The 20379-nt window shown below is 43.9% G+C and overlaps 1 protein-coding gene across 1 annotated transcript in view; it reads left to right on the top strand.

The window, feature by feature from the left end:
• LOC126295011 (uncharacterized) overlaps positions 1-20379 on the top strand; it is a 133202-nt gene that overhangs the window by 31697 nt on the left and 81126 nt on the right. The window contains exon 5 of the mRNA XM_049987264.1: positions 14607-14779. Within this exon, the coding sequence (XP_049843221.1) occupies positions 14607-14779 (173 nt within the window). The remainder of the gene's footprint in view (positions 1-14606; positions 14780-20379) is intronic.

Below are 20379 nucleotides of genomic sequence, written 5' to 3' on the forward strand. Positions count from 1 at the left end.
AAAATCAAATAGGGGTAATGCAGGAGTAGGTTTAATCATGAATAGGAAAATAGGATTGCGGGTAAGCTACTACAAACAGCATAGTGAACGCATTATTGTGGCCAAGATAGATGCGAAGCCCACACCTACTACAGTAGTACAAGTTTATATGCCAACTAGCTCTGCAGAGAATGAAGAAATTGAAGAAATGTACGATGAAATAAAAGAAATCATTCAGATAGTGAAGGGAGACGAAAATTTAATAGTAATGGGTGACTGGAATTCGAGTGTAGGAAAAGGGAGAGAAGGAAACATAGTAGGTGAATATGGATTGGGGCTAAGAAATGAAAGAGGAAGCCGCCTAGTAGAATTTTGCACAGAGCACAACTTAATCATAGCTAACACTTGGTTTAAGAATCATGAAAGAAGGTTGTATACGTGGAAGAACCCTGGAGATACTAAAAGGTATCAGATAGATTATATAATGGTAAGACAGACATTTAGGAACCAGGTTTTAAGTTGTAAGACATTTCCAGGGGCAGATGTGGACTCTGACCACAATCTATTGGTTATGACCTGTAGAGTAAAACTGAAGAAACTGCAAAAATGTGAGAAATTAAGGAGATGGGACCTGGATAAACTGAAAGAACCAGAGGTTGTACAGAGTTTCAGAGAGAGCATAAGGGAACAATTGACAGGAATAGGGGAAAGAAATACGGTAGAAGAAGAATGGGTAGCTCTGAGGGATGTAGTAGTGAAGGCAGCAGAGGATAAAGTAGGTACAAAAACGAGGGCTGCTAGAAATCCTTGGGTAACAGAAGAACTATTGAATTTAATTGATGAAAGGAGAAAATATAAAAATGCAGTAAATGAAGCAGGAAAAAAGGAATACAAACGTCTCAAAAATGAGATCGACAGGAAGTGCAAAATGGCTAAACAGGGATGGCTAGAGGACAAATGTAAGGATGTAGAAGCTTATCTCACTAGGGGTAAGATAGATACTGCCTACAGGAAAATTAAAGAGATCTTTGGAGAGAAGAGAACCACGTGTATGAATATCAAGAGCTCAGATGGCAGCCCAGTTCTAAGCAAAGAAGGGAAGGCAGAAAGGTGGAAGGAGTATATAGAAGGTTTATACAAGGGCGATGTACTTGAGGACAATATTATGGAAATAGAAGAGGATGTAGATGAAGACGAAATGGGAGATACGATACTGCGTGAAGAGTTTGACAGAGCACTGAAAGACCTGAGTCGAAACAAGGCCCCCGGAGTAGACAACATTCCATTAGAACTACTGACGGCCTTGGGAGAGCCAGTCATGACATAACTCTACCAGCTGGTGAGCAAGATGTATGAGACAGGCGAAATACCCTCAGACTTCAAGAAGAATATAATAATTCCAATCCCAAAGAAAGCAGGTGCTGACAGATGTGAAAATTACCGAACTATCAGTTTAATAATCCACGGCTGCAAAATACTAACGCGAATTCTTTACAGACGAATGGAAAAACTGGTAGATGCAGACCTCGGGGAGGATCAAATTGGATTCCGTCGAAATGTTGGAACACGTGAGGCAATACTGACCTTACGACTTACCTTAGAAGAAAGATTAAGAAAAGGCAAACCTACGTTTCTAGCATTTGTAGACTTTGAGAAAGCTTTTGACAATGTTGACTGGAATACTCTTTTTCAAATTCTAAAGGTGGCAGGGGTAAAATACAGGGAGCGAAAGGCTATTTATAATTTGTACAGAAACCAGATGGCAGTCATAAGAGTCGAGGGGCATGAAAGGGAAGCAGTGGTTGGGAAAGGAGTGAGACAGGGTTGTAGCCTCTCCCCGATGTTATTCAATCTGTATATTGAGCAAGCAGTAAAGGAAACAAAAGAAAAATTTGGAGTAGGTATTAAAATTCATGGAGACGAAGTAAAAACTTTGAGGTTCGCCGATGACATTGTAATTCTGTCAGAGACGGCAAAGGACTTGGAAGAGCAGTTGAACGGAATGGACAGTGTCTTGAAAGGAGGATATAAGATGAACATTAACAAAAGCAAAACGAGGATAATGGAATGTAGTCAAATTAAATCGGGTGATGCTGAGGGAATTAGATTAGGAAATGAGACACTTAAAGTAGTAAAGGAGTTTTGCTATTTAGGAAGTAAAATAACTGATGATGGTCGAAGTAGAGAGGATATAAAATGTAGACTGGCAATGGCAAGGAAAGCGTTTCTGAAGAAGAGAAATTTGTTAACATCGAATATAGATTTATGTATCAGGAAGTCGTTTCTGAAAGTATTTGTTTGGAGTGTAGCCATGTATGGAAGTGAAACATGGACGATAACTAGTTTGGACAAGAAGAGAATAGAAGCTTTCGAAATGTGGTGCTACAGAAGAATACTGAAGATAAGGTGGATAGATCACGTAACTAATGAGGAGGTATTGAATAGGATTGGGGAGAAGAGAAGTTTGTGGCACAACTTGACTAGAAGAAGGGATCGGTTGGTAGGACATGTTTTGAGGCACCAAGGGATCACAAATTTAGCATTGGAGGGCAGCGTGGAGGGTAAAAATCGTAGAGGGAGACCGAGAGATGAGTACACTAAGCAGATTCAGAAGGATGTAGGTTGCAGTAGGTACTGGGAGATGAAGCAGCTTGCACAGGATAGAGTAGCATGGAGAGCTGCATCAAACCAGTCTCAGGACTGAAGACAACAACAACAACAATCTAGTTTCTAAGATAAGTCGTAGAGTCTGTATTGCCTCACGTGTTCCAACATTTCTACGGAATCCAAACTGACCTTCCCCGAGGCCAGCTTCTACCAGTTTCTCCATTCGTCTGTAAAGAATTCGTGTAACTATTTTGCAGCTGTGACTTATTAAACTGATAGTTCGGTAATTTTCACATCTGTCAACACCAGCTTTCTTTGGAATTGGAATTACTAGATTCTTCTTGAAGTCTGAGGGAATTTCGCCTGTCTCATACATCTTACTCACCAGATAGTAGAGTTTTGTTAGGCCTGGCTCCCCCAAGGCTGTCAATAGTTCTAATGGAATGTTGTCTACTCCCAGGCCTTGTTTCGACTCAGGTCTTTCAGCGCTCTATCAAACTCTTCACGCAGTATCTTATCTCCCATTTCGTCTTCATCTACATCCTCTTCCATTTCCAAAATATTATCCTCAGGTTTATCGTCCTTGTATAAACCTTCTATATACTCCTTCCACCTTTATGCCTTCCCTTCTTTGCTTAGAACTGGGTTGCCCTCTAAGCTCTTGATATTCATACACGTGGTTCTCTTCTCTCCAAAGGTCTCTTTAATTCTCCTGTAGGCAATATCTATCTGACCCCTAGTGAGATAAGCTTCTACATCCTTACATTTGACCTCTAGCCATCCATGCTTAGCCATTTTGCACTTCCTGTCGATCTCATTTTTGAGACATTTGTATTCCTTTTTGCCTGCTTCAGTTACTGCATTTTTGTATTTTCTCCTTTCATCAAGTAAATTCAGTATCTCTTCTCTTACCCAAAGATTTCTACTAGTCATCGTCGTTTTACCTACTGCATCTCTTGATAACGACGTCCTCTTGAGTAGTCCCCGCCCAGAGATCCGAATGGGGGACTATTTTACCTCCGGTATATTTTACCGAAGAGGACGCCATCATCATTTAATCATACAGTAAAGCTGCATACCCTCGGGAAAAATTACGGCCGTAGTTTCTCCTTGCTTTCAGCCGTTCGCAACACCAAAACAGCAAGGCCGTTTTGGTTAGTGTTACAGGGCCAGATCAGTCAATCATCCAGACTGTGGCCCCTGCAACTACTGAAAAGGCAGCTACCCCTCTTCAGGAATCACACGTTTGTCTGGCCTCTTAACAGATACCCCTTCGTTGTGGTTGCACCTACGGTACGGCCATCTGCATCGCTGAGGCACGCAAGCCTCCCCACCAACGGCAAGGTCCATGGTTCATGGGGGAGGGACTTCGCAGTTATTGCAACCGATTTATGAAGTTAGTGGGTTTTGGAAACGTTTCGATACAATTACAAAACAAACATTCGGTTATACGATCCGCTATTCGGTGTTATGTTAGGAGTGACAGAAATGTCGAATTTAAGTATTGCGAAATAAACAGAATATGTTTTATTTTAAAGAGAAGTCTGAACATTTTACAAAATTGGCTTATAAAGATAAGAAGGCGACATGATTTTACCAGGTACATCTGACTTACTTAATGTCAAATAGAGAACAAATATGAATGCGCAACATTAGATTTTTTTTAAAAAAAATACACCATCGCTTTCTGAGACCAGAAAATATTTTAGAAAATAAATAAGCTCGAAATAGCAGCTTAGTAAAACATCGACAAAATTTTAGAAAATGATAAAAGTGGTGGCAAGTTGCATGTTTGTTAAAACAGTGACAAAAGATTCTGGAAAATGAACTTAGCTGAAAGCTGCTTTTAAGTGACATGGACCTCAACACCGACCATCAACTTAAAATTGCTTCCGGCTTTTACTGATCGTTGGCAGTGGCAGGAGCGACTCTAGAAGTGCTTCGAGCTCGTCTAACAATTCGGCGTGGAATTTGAGTTGTCGAAGGTCACACAGTCTTCATAGAAGTGGAGCTCCAATAGCTTTTTCACGTCTGCGAGTTTGGCTTTCGAAAGTCGTGCGCCAGCTGTGATTGGTCTTGGGCTGTTTCCTCTGCTGAATTTTTTTCCCCTCTTCAGTATGGTGATCCTTTCGTCAGCTTCAGTGTTGTAAAAGGGCCCACCACGAACTAGACAAATCATCTTGTTTTTTCGTTTCGTGAACACGAGTTTTTTGCTTTTTGAATATGGAAATGCTGGTTACAAGTAACTTTCACTAATCCTTCCACGGATGCCATAACAAATAGTGTCAACATAATTTTCATTACATAACATGGCTTTAGCAATACTTTTCGTGTTCTTAGTGCTCTGTTTTGGAAACATTTCTTTTCCACTGATCAGAACGCCTTTTTCTTTTCTGGGAGGATCCGTGCCCTCAGTCTCTTTCCCGTCATTTGCAACTACAATAATGGGTTCGACTTCCCACAGAATTCCCTCTATTTCAATTACTTCCACTTCATTTGTACCACCTTTTGCATTTAAACCATCCATAGCATCACTTATTTCTTCAAAACATTTACGAAGACACGTCAACAAACATCCTACTGATCAGCTGAACTGTGATTACCGGCGTGTATATCGACAAAGCATCGGTAACGAGAGCTTAATTGTTGCGTACACATTCGCTACAGTGCAGCCAACCATAAAGAAAAGTATCCCTTTTTATTGTAACAGACTGAAAGGTAGCTTTCAATGTCTATATTGGTGAGTCTGATGTCAGCTGGCGCGCTTTGCATCCAGACATGGCATGGACATTGCCATGCCTATTGAACTTTGCGGGTTTTGAAAACGTTGGACATTTAGCGGGTTTTGCAACCGATGACAACGTGCAGTTAGCGGCTTTTGCCACCGAACACCATTTTCTACAGTCAATTTCAACGGTTTATAGCGCAGTTTTGCACCCTGAAACCTATTCCATCTTGAAAGAGCTGAAAAAATCTATACGGTAATGTGCTTAAAACAGAATGGAAAGTGTCTTGAAAGGAGGCTCTATGATGAACATCAACAAAAGCAAAACGAGGACAATGGAATGTAGTCAAATTAAATGATGGTGAGGGTATTAGATTAGAAAACGAGACGAGATGAGTTTTTGGCAGCGAAATGACTAAGGATTATCGAAGTACAGAGGGTATAAAATGTAGACTGTCGATAGCAAGGTAAGTGTTTTCTGAAGAAGTTTTATACACATATCAAAAAAAGTTTTGCATCACCCCCGTTATTAGAACACCACGTTGACTGTGGACATGACATCACAGTCAAATTCCCTTTGTTACCGTTCAGCATGAGCAGCATCTATTAGACGGAGGGGTCCGACAGCCGATCATTTCCAGTCATTCCACCAGGAAGGTGGTACACGGAACATGTTGTCTGCAGTTCAACCATGCCAAGACTGCCCGCATTTTTACTTTGTGCCAGGAAGGGCTCTCAGCAAGGAAAGTGCCCAGGCGTCTCGGAGTGAAACAAAGCGATGTTGTTCGGACATGGAGGAGATACAGAGAGACAGGAACTGTCGATGACATGCCTGGCTCAGGCCGCCCAAGGCCTATTACTGCAGTGGATGACCGCTGCATACGTATTATAGCTCGGAGGAACCCTGACAGCTACGCCGCCTTGTTGAGTAATGCTTTTCGTGCAGCCACAGGACGTCGTGTTACGGCTCAAACTGTGCGCAATAGGCTGCATGATGCGCAACTTTACTCCCGACGTCCATGGCAAGGTCCATCTTTGCAACAACGAAACCATGCAGCGCTGTACAGATGGGCCCAACAACATGCCGAATGGACCGCTCAGGATTGACATCGCGTTCTCTTCACCGATGAGGGTCGCATATGCTTTCAACCAGACAATCGTCGGAGACGTGTTTGAAGGTAGCCCAGTCGTTTTTAACGCCTTGGACACACTGTCAGGCGAGTCCAGTAAGGTCGAGGTTTTCTGCCGTTTTGGGGTGGCATTATTTGTTGCTGAAGTACGTCGATGGTGCTCATGGAAAATGCCGTAATGGCTGCACAATACGTGAATACCATCCACCGACGTATAGTGCAACCATAGCGGCAGCATATTGGCGAGGCATTCGTCTTCATGGACGACAATTCGCGCCCCCATCATGCACATCTTGTGAACGACTTCCTTCAGGATAACAACATCGCTCGACCAGAGGGGCCAGCATGTTCTCCAGACATGAACCCTATCGAACACGCCTCGGATAGATTGAAAAGGTCTGTTGATGGACGACGTTACCCACCAATCACTCTGAGGGATATACACCGAATCGCCGTTGAGGTGTGGAACAATCTAGATCAGAAGTGCCTTGATGAACTTGATGGATGGCTTGTCTCGACGAATGCAGGCATGCATCAATGCAAGAGGATGTGCTACTGGGCATTAGAGGTACCGGTGTTACAGCAATCTGCATCACTACCTCTGAAGGTCTCTCTGTATGGTGGTTCAACATGCAATGTGTGGTTTTCATGAGTAATAAAAAGGGCGGAATTTATGTTTATGTTGATCTCTATTCCAATTTTCTGTACAGGTTGAAGCGTGTAGATTTAAGTGCCAGGAAGTCTCTCCTGAAAGTATTAGTATGGAATGTAGCCATGTATGGATGTGGAAGATGGACGATGACAATTTAGACAAGAAGAGAGTAGAACATTTAAAAATGTCGTGCTACAGAAGAATGATGGAGGTCAGATGGGTAGATAGCGTGACTAATGCTGTTCTGAATTGAATCGTAATTTGTGGCAGAACTTGTCTAGAAGAAAGGATCAGTTGGTCTGACACGTTCTAAGGCACCAAAGGATCACCAATTTAATACTGGACAGATGCGTGGAAGGTAAAAATCGTAGACAGAGACCGAAGACATGACTACACTAAGCAGATTCAGAAGGATGTAGGTTGCAGTAGAAGAAGAGCCTTGCACACCAGAGAGTATCGTGGAGAGCTACATGAAAACAGTCATTGGTCTGAAGATAACAACATCAACAACAACAACAACAATAGTGTGCTCAACTGAAAATAGACAAAAAATGCATTTAGCGGCTTTTGTATCGTGGCTACTCAGTTGTTCTACACCTGCTACATGATCAGGGTTGAGGGCGATTGAGACTGGCTGAAAGTGTAAGTACGTCGTGACGGGAACGCTCTCGACACTCATCACGTGAGCCTGTGCAGGCCGCCGTCCAAGACTGTGGCGGTACAGGCCCGAGAAGCGACAGCTCGACCACTGTGTGGACAGCAAGCAGAGGGTCACTGACAGGCGCGTCCCAGAGGGGCTGTTGGGCTCTTGTTGTACATGTCAGATATTAATGAGCTAGCAGACATAGTAGTCACGACAGATTCCACGCATACGATGAACTTGTCTGTAATAAAGTGCAACGTCAAATCAAAAGCAACACTTGTAACTAGTCAAATATACACTCCTGGAAAATAAGAACACCGCGAATTCATTGTCCCAGGAAGGGGAAACTTTATTGACACATTCCTGGGGTCAGATACATCACATGATCACACTGACAGAACCACAGGCACATAGACACAGGCAACAGAGCATGCACAATGTCGGCACTAGTACAGTGTATATCCACCTTTCGCAGCAATGCAGGCTGCTATTCTCCCGTGGAGACGATCGTAGAGATGCTGGATGTAGTTCTGTGGAACGGCTTGCCATGCCATTTCCACCTGGCGCCTCAGTTGGACCAGCGTTCGTGCTGGACGTGCAGACCGCGTGAGACGACACTTCATCCAGTCCCAAACATGCTCAATGGGGGACAGATCCGGAGATCTTGCTGGCCAGGGTAGTTGACTTACACCTTCTAGAGCACGTTGTGTGGCACGGGATACATGCGGACGTGCATTGTCCTGTTGGAACAGCAAGTTCCCTTGCCGGTCTACGAATGGTAGAACGATGGGTTCGATGAGGGTTTGGATGTACTGTGCACTATTCAGTGTCCCCTCGACGATCACCAGAGGTGTATGGCCAGTGTAGGAGATCGCTCCCCATACCATGATGCCGGGTGTTGGCCCTGTGTGCCTCGGTCGTATGCAGTCCTGCTCACCTGCACGGCGCCAAACACGCATACGACCATCATTGGCACCAAGGCAGAAGCGACTCTCATCGCTGAAGACGACACGTCTCCATTCGTCCCTCCATTCACCCCTGTCGCGGAAGTGGCGGTGCGGTCTCCTACGGCACTGCGTAGGATCCTACGGTCTTGGCGTGCATCCGTGCGTCGCTGCGGTCCGGTCCCAGGTCGACGGGCACGTGCACCTACCGCCTACCACTGGCGACAACATCGATGTACTGTGGATACCTCACGCCCCACGTGTTGAGCAATTCGGCGGTACGTCCACCCGGCCTCCCGCATGCCCACTATACGCCCTCGCTCAAAGTCCGTCAGCTGCACATACGGTTCACGTCCACGCTGTCGCGGCATGCTACCAGTGTTAAAGACTGCGATGGAGCTCCGTATGCCACGCGAAACTGGCTGACACTGACGGCGGCGGTGCACAAATGATGCGCAGCTAGCGCCATTCGACGGCCAACACCGCGTTTCCTGGTGTGTCCGCTGTGCCGTGCGTGTGATCATTGCTGTACAGCCCTCTCGCAGTGTCCGGAGCAAGTATGGTGGGTCTGACACACCGGTGTCAATGTGTTCTTTTTTCCATTTACAGGAGTGTAGATAGGGTTTTAACTCTATAGTTGGGCAGTATCAGATATAGCCATACCTTAGGGTAGTAGAGATGTTCTTTGCTCGTACACGTGTCACACACCGTTCTGTTTTCTCTGGCAGGCTCCTCAAATTCTCTCCAGCTGTGTTTCTTTCTATTTCTAGACGAGAGCTATATCGGAAGGAAGTGACGGAATCTTACCTGTTTCCACTAGCTGAGGCTTTGTAGGGGAAAATTCTAGGCCTTCAAAGAAAATGTTCCTCTTCTTTTTTCGATCTACCTCATTTTCATGAAAAATGATTTCAGTTTTATTCCCGATATATCCGTCAGATTATCGAATACGACCATCGGCCATGTACTTGTCACCCATGCTATCGAAGTCGCACCTCCCAGTTGATCGACTGTGTAGGCTCCTCCTTTTGTTACATTGTAATCCTCGCCTTATTGCAACAAGTTCATCAGCCGCTCTCCTTTTTTACCTTGAGCTCTTGTCAAAGAGGATACAGCATAGAAGGACACCACTCTTCTGTAGCTCATCAAAGCACTCGTAATCTCCATACCAGCGCCGTCTGCTCTCCACAGTTCCGTGACATTAGTACAGCTTGTTTTCTGAATCCCAAAGATGTAAAACAACCAGAGATATGCCATTATTCCACATCTTCTAGTTTGTTTAGCGTCTTCTTCTCTGGAACATTGTACACGTCCTTTCTTCCACTGAATACAAACTTTTGTTCATCTTACTATCTCGTCAATTATTTCCAGGCTAAGTACTGTCAGTTTCGCTTGTGACCTTTAGAGCCAGGAAATATTTTTACAATATTCTTTCTGTTTTGTTTCTGTGGTTATACTGGCACACATTTTATTCCGTTTTCATGTTCCTCCCTCCCAATAAAAGTGTCATCATCGGAGAGTGACTGTTCACGGGCCTCATCTGAACGGTGTTCTCCTTCAGAATGCGAATCGCGGTCACATCGCGTGGTGAGATCCTCTTCCTCCTCAGAATCTTCGTCGTTTTCGTTGTCTGGTACGGTGTTGAACCCTAGATCCACGTTGAGTGCACGCTCAAACTCGTCGGTTAGCTTTCATCTGGTCTGCACAGAGTGATAAGAACCCGCTTGCTGAGTCTCATACACCATATGATCAAAGTTATCCGGACACCTGGCTGAAAATGACTTACAAGTTCGTGGCTCCCTCCATCGGTAATGCTGAAATTCAATAGGGTGTTGGCCCACCGTTAGCCTTGATAACACCTTCCACTTTCGTAGGCATACGTTGAGTACGGTGCTCGAAGGTTTCTTGGGGAATGGCAGCGCATTCCTCACGGAATTCTGCACTGAGGAGAGGTATCGATGTCTGATGACGTCTCCAGCATTTGGAGACGAAACGTTAGACCACGTAACTGTCATAAAAGAAAATTTACGAAGGACGAGTACACCGGTCGTGAGTGCCTGCGTTGTGGGACCAATACAATTTGTTGCCCTGCTGCTACTTAGTACTGTTCCCAAATCTATAGCTCAAAGAGAATAAATGAAGAATGGAGTGTTGTATTTAATCTATTTACGTGGAATGCGCTGTAGCCGCAACTGTGATGTCAACGCTCAATAATGTACTAGTTTTTTTTGCTAATTAATTTCGGAAGTAATATCGGACTATCACGAAAATCAGTATCATTACAAATCTGATTCCGGTAAATGATGTCACACTGCAGAGAGTTGAAGCACATGTTAAGCACAAAATTGAACATTCTCTGTACGGAATATAACTCTCAACGTACAACGCGTGTGCAGGGAATGCCAGAAGCGGAAGTCGGCCGCGGTGCGTTCCTGCAGGCGGAGCCCCACGGACCCCCCACTTCCCACAGGGAGGGGCGGGTCGTGCAGCCACTGGCCAAAGGCGGCGCGGGGGCTCGGATCCACGCCCGGGCGGCCAGTTCCGGACTTCCCGTGCTTTGAGTGGATTTGTTTGGATGGGGACTAGACGGTTCCCGTCAGAAGACACAGTCCACCTCCTTATCCAGCCTTTCCCATTCCAAATCCGTCTTCCATCTCTGGCAAAATCTTCGTCGACGGGATGAGAAACCGTCATCTCTCTCGTCATGACTTCCAAGTCAACGTTCCGAGTGGCACTTTTTTCTTGAGTCATCAGTCTTCTGACTGGTCTGAGGCGACCCGCCAAGAACTCCTCTTGTCTGTCAACCTCTTAATCGCAGAGTAGCACTCTCAACTTACGACCTCTATTATTTGCTGGATGTATTCCAACCTCAGTCGTCTTCTACTGGTCTTGCCTTCTACAGCTATCTGTGGTACCGTGGAAGTCATTCACCGATGTCTTAACAGATGTCCTGTCATCCTGTCACTTCTCCTTGTCAGTGTTTTTCACACACTCATTTCCTCTCTTCAGTGCAGAACCTCCTTATTCCTTACCTTGTCAGTCCACGTAATTTTCAACAATCGCCTGTGGCACCACATCTCAAATGCTTCGATTCTCTTCTTTTCCGGCCGCGCGGGATTAGCCGAGCGGTCTCGGGCGCTGCAGTGATGGACTGTGCGGCTGGTCCCGGCGGAGGTTCGAGCCCTCCCTCAGCATGGGTGTGTGTGGCTGTCCTCAGGATAATTTAGGTTAAGTAGTGTGTAAGCTTACGGACTGACGACCTTAGCAGTTAAGTCCCATAAGATTTCACACACGTTTGAACATTTTTTCTTCTTTTCCGGCTTACCCACATTCCATGTTTCACTACTATACGATGCTGTGCTCCACGTATACATCCTCAGTAATTTCTTCCTCAAATTAAGGCCCATTTTAGATACCAGTAGACGTGTCTTGGCCAGGAATGGCGTTTCTGCCAGCGATAGTCTGCTTTTGATGTCCTCCTAGCTCTGTCTGTCATTGGTTATTTTGTCGTCTAGTTAGTTGAATTCCTTAACTTCATCAGCGTGGTGACAATCTGCTGATGTTAAGTTTCTCGCTGTTCTCATTCCTGCTACTTCTCATTACTTTCGTCTATCTTCGATTTATTCTCAATCCGTATTCTGTACTCATTAGACTGTTCATTCCATTCAGCAGATCGTGTAATTCTTCTTCACCTGCGCTGAGGATAGCTACGTCATCGGCGATTCGTATCATTCGTTTCCTATCACCTTGGATTTTAGTTCTACTCCTGAACCTTCCTCTTATTTCCATCGTTGCTTCTTAAATGTACAGATTGAACAGTACGGGCGAAACACTACATTCATGTCTTACAAACTTTTTAATCCGATCATTTTGTTCTTGGTCGTCCACTCCTAATTATTCCCTCTTGGCTCTTGTACATATTGTACAGTACCCGTCTCTTCCTATAGGTTACCCTATATTTCTCAGAATTTCAAACGTCAGGCACCATTTTACACTGTCGAACGTTTTTTCCAGGTCGACAGATTCTATGAACGTGTCTCGATTTTTCTGTAGTCTTGCTTCCATCATCAACCGAAACGTCAGAATTCTCTCTCTGGTGCCTTCACCTTTCCTAAAGTCAAACTGATCGTCAATTAGCGCACCCTGAATTTTCTTTTCCATTCTTCTGTACATTATTCTTGTAAGCAACTTGGGTGCATGAGCTGATAAGCTGATTGTGCGATACTTCTCGGACTTGTCCGTTCTTGCCGCCTTCGGGACTGTGCGGCTCATGCTTTTCCGAAATTCAGATGGTATGCCGCCAAACTCATAAACATACACACCAACGTGCGTAGTCGTTTTGTTGCCACTTCACCCAATGATTTTTAGGAATTCTGATGAAATGTTATCTGTACTTTCTGCCTTATTTGATATTAAGTCCTCTAAAGCTCTTTTAAATTCTGGTTCTAAAATTTGGTCCCCCATCTCTTCTAATTAGACTCCTGTTTCTTCTTCTATCACATCAGACAAATCTTCACCCTCATAGAGGCTTTTAGTGTAATCTTTTCTCCTATCCGCTCTCTTGTCTTCATTTAACAGTGGAATTCCTATTGCACTCTTAATGTCATCATCCTTGTTTTTAATGTCAGCGAAGGTTGTTTTGACTTTCATGTATGCTGAGTCTGTCCTTCCGTCAAACATTTCTTTTTCGATGTCTTCACATTTTCACTGCAGCCTTTTCGTCTTAGCTTCCACACACTTCCTATTTATTTCATTCCTCAGCGACTATTATTTCTGTATTTCTGAGGTTCCTGTAACATTTTTGCACTTCCTCCTTTCATCGATCATACCAAATATTTCTTCTGTTACCCATGGTTTGTTCGCAGAGACCTTCTTTGTACCGATGTTTTCCTTTCCGGCTTCTGTGAGGGCCCTTTTTAGAGATGTCCATTCGTCTTCAACTGTACTGCCGACTGAGGTAGTCCTTATTTCTGTACCTATAGCCTTAGAATCTTCAACCATATCTCGTCATTCCTTAGTACTTCCGTATCCCACTTTCCATATTGATTCTTCCTGACTAATATCTTAAACTTCAGCCTACTGTTCATTGTGATGTGAGTCTATATCTGCTCCTGGGTACACCTTACTGTCGCTGTCTGACCATGATGTGATCTAACTGAAATCTCTCCGTATCACCCGGCCTTTTCCTAGTATACCTCCTCCTCTTGCGTTTCTTGAACAGAGTATTCGGTATTACTAGCTGTAATTTATTACAGAACTCGATTAGTCTCCTCCTCTCTCATTCCTTGTCCCAAGTTCGTATTCTCCTATAACCTTTTCTTCTACTCCTTTCCCTACAACTGCATGCCACTCCCCCGTGGGTATTAGATTTGTATCTATCTACTGTATTACGCTTTCAATATGTTTAAGTACTTTCTCTTCATTATCAGCTTTCGACGTCGGCATATATACCTGAACTATCGTTGTCGGTGTAGGCTTCCTATCGATTCTGATAAGAACAATTCTATCTCGGAACTGTTCACACTAACACACTCTCTGCCCTACCTTCCTATTCATAACGAATCCTACTCCCGTTATACAATTTTCTGCTGCTGTACTCATCTGTCCACAGATACTTGTCTTCTTTCCATTTCACTTCATTGGCGTACATTCCGGAAAGCCTTACGATAATATTGGCCCATAGGTACAATAGCACGTGCTTGTCCTGATACAGCTACGGCTGAATGTGTGCACGAACATTCTTGTTCTTCGATAGAGGCCACTCAGTTCATCAAAATGTGTGAGGCAGACTGACTCAGTCTAACACATTCATTGATCTCTGATGACCTGGCTACCTCAATCAACGGGAAGGGTAAAACCTGGAGGAGGTTCGGTTTAGCGTTCGCTGTCCTATTCCACAGAGTACAATGACTCCATTTTATTTTGAAAGGTTGAACGACATGGAATGGAACGTGACAGCGCTGCAGGAGGATCAGCTGAGGCACCGTGCCCTCTCCCAGTCACTGCACGCTGTCGGACGAATCACAAGAGCCATACTCGCCAGGGGACGATGTGAGACCTACAATCGGCTCAATTTTAAACTGAGGCACTTGAACAAAACTGGTGAGTACCTTATTTGGAACTACGTTATTGTTAAACAAAGCGTGATGTGCTTATGAAGGTATTCTGTGAACAAAATCCCGTCTAAGCTAACTAACAAATCAGGATAGGAGTTGTCCCGGGGCTGAAAACTGTGTCCTAATGAAATCACACAGGAGAAAAGAACCTTAGAACTGAGTAATAACCACACTAGAGAAAATAAACTGTATCTATTGAGAAGTGACTGCATCTGTCAATGGAGATCATGAATTTGATCTGTTATATAAAGTGAATAAAGCAGACTTGCAAAATATCAGCCTCAGTAATCGGTCCATAATTTGTTTGTCACGCTCTAAAGCAGGCTAGCACCGGAGCGCCAAAGTACTGTACGGTAGAGGTGGTGGGAGGCTCGTGTTCCTGACGACTGGGAGCCAACAAGTGACTGTGCGTCAGATCTAGGAGCGGTGTTCAGAGGTGACCAGACCGCAGCGCTTGAACATCGTGGCTCTCGACACTTGTTACCCGTAAGCATCGTTACATGCCGCTGTTAGACTAACGTCTATACGAAGCAAACGAAAGTGCGTGAATGTTTCGTTATGCTGTTACCTTTAGCTCTCTCTTTAGTTGCAAAAATCACAGACAGGACTTGAGGAAAATAGTGAAATGAGGTTAGATCCTTCTTTACGAGGGGCTACGTTGCACCACAGTCACTTTCGTCAAACAGTTAATCAGTACGACGACAGGGATGTAAAATCAGAAAGTGATTAACTATGAATCTTGCTTTGAAGATGTAATATGATCGGATACTACTTTGCCCCTGTCTGTAACAACAAAACGTCTGCAGAATATCAGTACAGGAATACTACTAATTAATGCTGAACGTGAAACTTCCTGGCAGATTAGAACTGTGTGCCGGACCGAGACTGGAACTCCAGACCTCTGCTTTTCCCTGGCAAGTGCTCTACCGGCTGAGCTACCCAAGCACGACCCACGACCCGTCCTCACAGCTTCACTTCCGCCAGTACCTCATCTCCTACTTCCCAAACTTCACAGAAGCTCTCCTGCCAACCTTGCAGAAGTAGCACTCTTGGAAGAAAGGACATTGCGGAGACACTTGTTACTCACAGCCTGGGGGATGGTTCAGGAAAGAAATTTTCACTCTGCAGCAGAGTGTGCGCCGATATGAAACTTCTCGGCAGATTAAAACGTTGAGCCATGTCTCCATTTATCTATGTCTTCCAGTAATGCTAGTCTTGCAACTTTCTCAGGACAGCTTCTGTGAAGTTTGCGAATGGGAGACGAGATACTGGCAGAAAAAAGAACTGTAAAGTCAGGTCCTGAACCGTGCTTGGGTAGCTCTGTCTGTAGAACACTTACCCGCGAAAGGCAAAGGTCCTGAGTTCGAGTCTCGGTCGGGCACAAAGTTTTAATCTGTCAGGAAGTTACATATCAGCGCACTCTACGCTGCAAAGTCAAAATTTCATTTTGGAATGTCGAACGTATATTTGTGGGACCTTGACATATTACGTACTCATATTACATACATCTTTTTCATGTTAAAGAACATGTGTTGTAACTCTAGAGTGTAGGGGAGTAATGACCGGTTCTGCCCACCTCGTCCCTCGCTTTCAACATCCTGTCAGTGTCAGGGCTCTGATTGCCACTCCACTGTACGCTACTTGTGCTCGGGCATTAGGCTGCTACAGTGGGGTGGAGCCAGTGACAGACAAATGGCATGAGTTTCTTTAGAAACTGTACATTCAGCAGGACCTAACTACGTACCATACTATAAGAATTGTGGTCAAATTTTTGTTTAATTTGTGGGAAGAGGGGGGGGGGGGTGTGCAGGATGGTTTGGTTGCTACGGTAAATGTACCTTTTTCTACTTACATCACTGGCTCAACTTGGTGATGTTTGCTTGGAAGGTGCGTGTTACAGCGTTAACGACAGATATCCGTTAATGTCGGATAACGAGAAATAGTGCTAACACAACAGTATAGCACACCGCCTCTAGCCTTGGTGACGGCCTGAGCCCGCCACGAGTCTCTCCAGATATGGCATTTTCAGCTGAGGTCACTCACGAGAAACCGTAGAGCAGCCGAATCGTAGGGAGACAGCCTCATTCCACTCGCTACAGCCATTTCCTGTGAGACTGAAACAGATAGATCGATTGGTTTAGCGGGCACGCCGAGATACAGGGGACACGTGAGCGGCCGTCAGGCCAGGAAAGCGTCCACGCGGCCCTGCCAAGGCTATTAAGGTACGGCACAAGCCCGGAACCAAAAATTACTGTGTGATGTGATCCGACACTTGACTTTTCAACGTTCTCGCCCATTGTCGTTCTGACAAGAGCGATAATGCACAAAGGTGTTGCCATTTTCTTCCGGAATTACTATACCTTTGAGACCATATGATACCGCGCGTGTCCCGCTGACACACATATGCTACGGAGAGTATTGCTTCACGACGCCAACCCTAACAGAAAAAACACTGATAGTCGAAAGATGAGGTAGACCCCGTGTCTTTAAAAACAGTTAACGTGGATAACAAACGATAGCGGATCTCGCACATTTACTTAATTTATTTACTTCCTTATGTATTTATTTCACCTGATAAAGGGGCGTTCGTACACTCTCTTATAAATAATCTGACGTACATAGCGAGTCAACATTACAACATGCATAGTGCATAAACAGCACATAGTGATAATAGTCTTACTACTGTTAATACTAATAACAATAATAATAACAATGGATACAAAAATGAACAGATGTTGACATTCATCATCAATGCTCAACCCTGCTACAGGTGAAAAAATTTACAACTGTAGCGGATTTTATCATCGCTGACATTGAGAGGCACCCACATGCCTTGCTCATACTGTGGCATCAAGCAGTCAGGCCTGCAAGCTGAGTGGTCTGCCAAGCGAGTGGATTCATTCTTATTTATCGAGTAACATGAACTCTAGTACTCACAATTAAGTTACAAATTATTCTCCTGTTTTAATTTTACGCAACGCATAACACACATCTGACTATTAGTAATTTACAAAACTCTGACTGTTCACTACACACTGGCAGTACCACATTTTCTTTCTTATTAAACCGCTTTGATCAACACGTGGCCATCGCACTGAATATGAATGGCGCACACATTATAAATTCTGGGTATCATGACAACATACTATTCGGAGGTAAAGGCCACCAATCTTTTTCTTTTCTCTATCTTATTTATTCCGATAAATTCTATAACCTAAACACACAAATTCTATAACCTACAACAATAACACATGAGAAATTCCGCTCAGTGGGCATGGCTTTACATTGGTGATTCTCTATCTTATGGTCTCGTAATTATTTAACGCTATAGTGCACTTTCTGGATGGATAGCGGGTCTTTCGCTATATCTCACACTTCGACTCTCACACCCATCATCAGAAAAATTTCCTCCGGACCGAGTGGTACAAAAAGGAACATGCATAACCAACTGCCTCTGAAACTATCTTGTTACTCTCTCATGCCAACCACACATACTTAAATTTCATGAAATACATCACACTGGCAACATACAATACAAAGATTAGTCACAACGTTATAATCACATCACTTTCAGCTTTCCCACTTCAATTAGTATTTATGCCAGTTTCACACGACACTGCCCCACTTCGTAACTTGACTTTCCTACTATGAACTTTGGAGGATATATGCACGTCTTCCTGTGCGATGCAAGCCAAGTGGCGTTTCTGGATAGACGGCTGACTCACCTTGCTTCCTTCTCAGAGTATTATAGTTTGAATCAAGCGTCACACAGAAACATATCACGCAAAGTAATATTAAGAACATACTCATCACACACGTGATTCCTCAACTGATACCATGGACGAGTACTTCTCTTTATCCTTTGCTTCATACTCAGATTGAGACTCACACAGTACTCACCACGTGGAAGTACTCGTATCTAATTTCAAGTCCTTTGCACGCCATTTCTTAAATATTTCCAACTTATGGATTGGGGCTAAGAAATGAAAGGGGAAGCCGTCTGGTAGAGTTTTGCACAGAGCATAACTTAATCATAGCTAACACTTGGTTCAAGAATCATAAAAGAAGGCTGTATACGTGGAAGAACCCTGGAGATACTAAAAGGTATCAGATAGATTATATAATGGTAAGACAGAGATTTAGGAATCAGGTTTCAAACTGTAGGACATTTCCAGGGGCAGATGTGGTCTCTGACTACAATCTATTGGTTATGACCTGTAGATTAAAACTGAAGAAACTGCGAAAAGGTGGGAATTTAAGGACATGGGATCTGGATAAGCTGAAAAAACCAGAGGCTGTACTGAGCTTCAAGGAGAGCATAAGGGAACAATTGACAGGAATGGGGGAAAGAAACACAGTAGAAGAAGAATGGGTAGCTCTGAGGGATGAAGTAGTGAAGGCAGCACAGAATAAAGTAGGTAAAAAGACGAGGGCTGCTAGAAATCCTTGGGTAAAAGAAGAAATATTGAATTTAATTGATGAAAGGAGGAAATATAAAAATGCAGTAAATGAAGCAGGAAAAAAGGAATACAAACGTCTCAAAAATGAGATCGACAGGAAGTGCAAAATGGCTAAGCATGGATGGCTAGAGGACAAATGTAAGGATGTAGAAGCTTATCTCACTAGGGGTAAGATAGATACTGCCTACAGGAGAATTAAAGAGACCTTTGGAGAGAAGAGGACCACGTGTATGAATATCAAGAGCTTAGAGGGCAACCCAGTTCTAAGCAAAGAAGGGAAGGCATAAAGGTGGAAGGAGTATATAGAAGGTTTATACAAGGGCGATAAACTTCAGGATAATATTTTGGAAATGGAAGAGGATGTAGATGAAGACGAAATGGGAGATAAGATACTGCGTGAAGAGTTTGACAGAGCGCTGAAAGACCTGAGTCGAAACAAGGTCCCCGGAGTAGACAGGTACTGACAGATGTGAAAATTACCGAACTATCGGTTTAATAAGTCACAGCTGCAAAATACTAACGCGAATTCTTTACAGACGAATGGAAAAACTGGTAGATGCGGACCTCGGGGAGGATCAGTTTGGATTCCGTAGAAATGTTGGAACACGTGAGGCAATACTGACCTTACGACTTATCTTAGAAGGAAGATTAAGAAACGGCAAACCTACGTTTGTAGCATTTGTAGACTTAGAGAAAGCTTTTGACAATGTTGACTGGAATACGCTCTTTCAAATTCTGAAGGTGGCAGGGGTAAAATACAGGGAACGAGTGGCTATTTACAATTTGTACAGAAACCAGATGGCAGTCATAAGAGTCGAGGGGCATGAAAGGGAAGCAGTGGTTGGGAAAGGAGTGAGACAGAGTTGTAGCCTCACCCCGATGTTATTCAATCTGTATACTGAGCAAGCAGTAAATGAAACAGAAGAAAAATTCGGAGTAGGTATTAAAATCCATGGAGAAGAAGTAAAAACTTTGAGGTTCGCCGATGACATTGTAATTCTGTCAGAGACGGCAAAGAACTTGGAAGAGCAGTTGAATGGAATGGACAGTGTCTTGAAAGGAGGATATAAGATGAACATCAACAAAATCAAAACAAGGATAATGGAATGTAGTCAAATTAAATCGG

This window comes from Schistocerca gregaria, chromosome 11 (assembly GCF_023897955.1).
Source record: "Schistocerca gregaria isolate iqSchGreg1 chromosome 11, iqSchGreg1.2, whole genome shotgun sequence".
Lineage (NCBI taxonomy): Eukaryota > Metazoa > Arthropoda > Insecta > Orthoptera > Acrididae > Schistocerca > Schistocerca gregaria.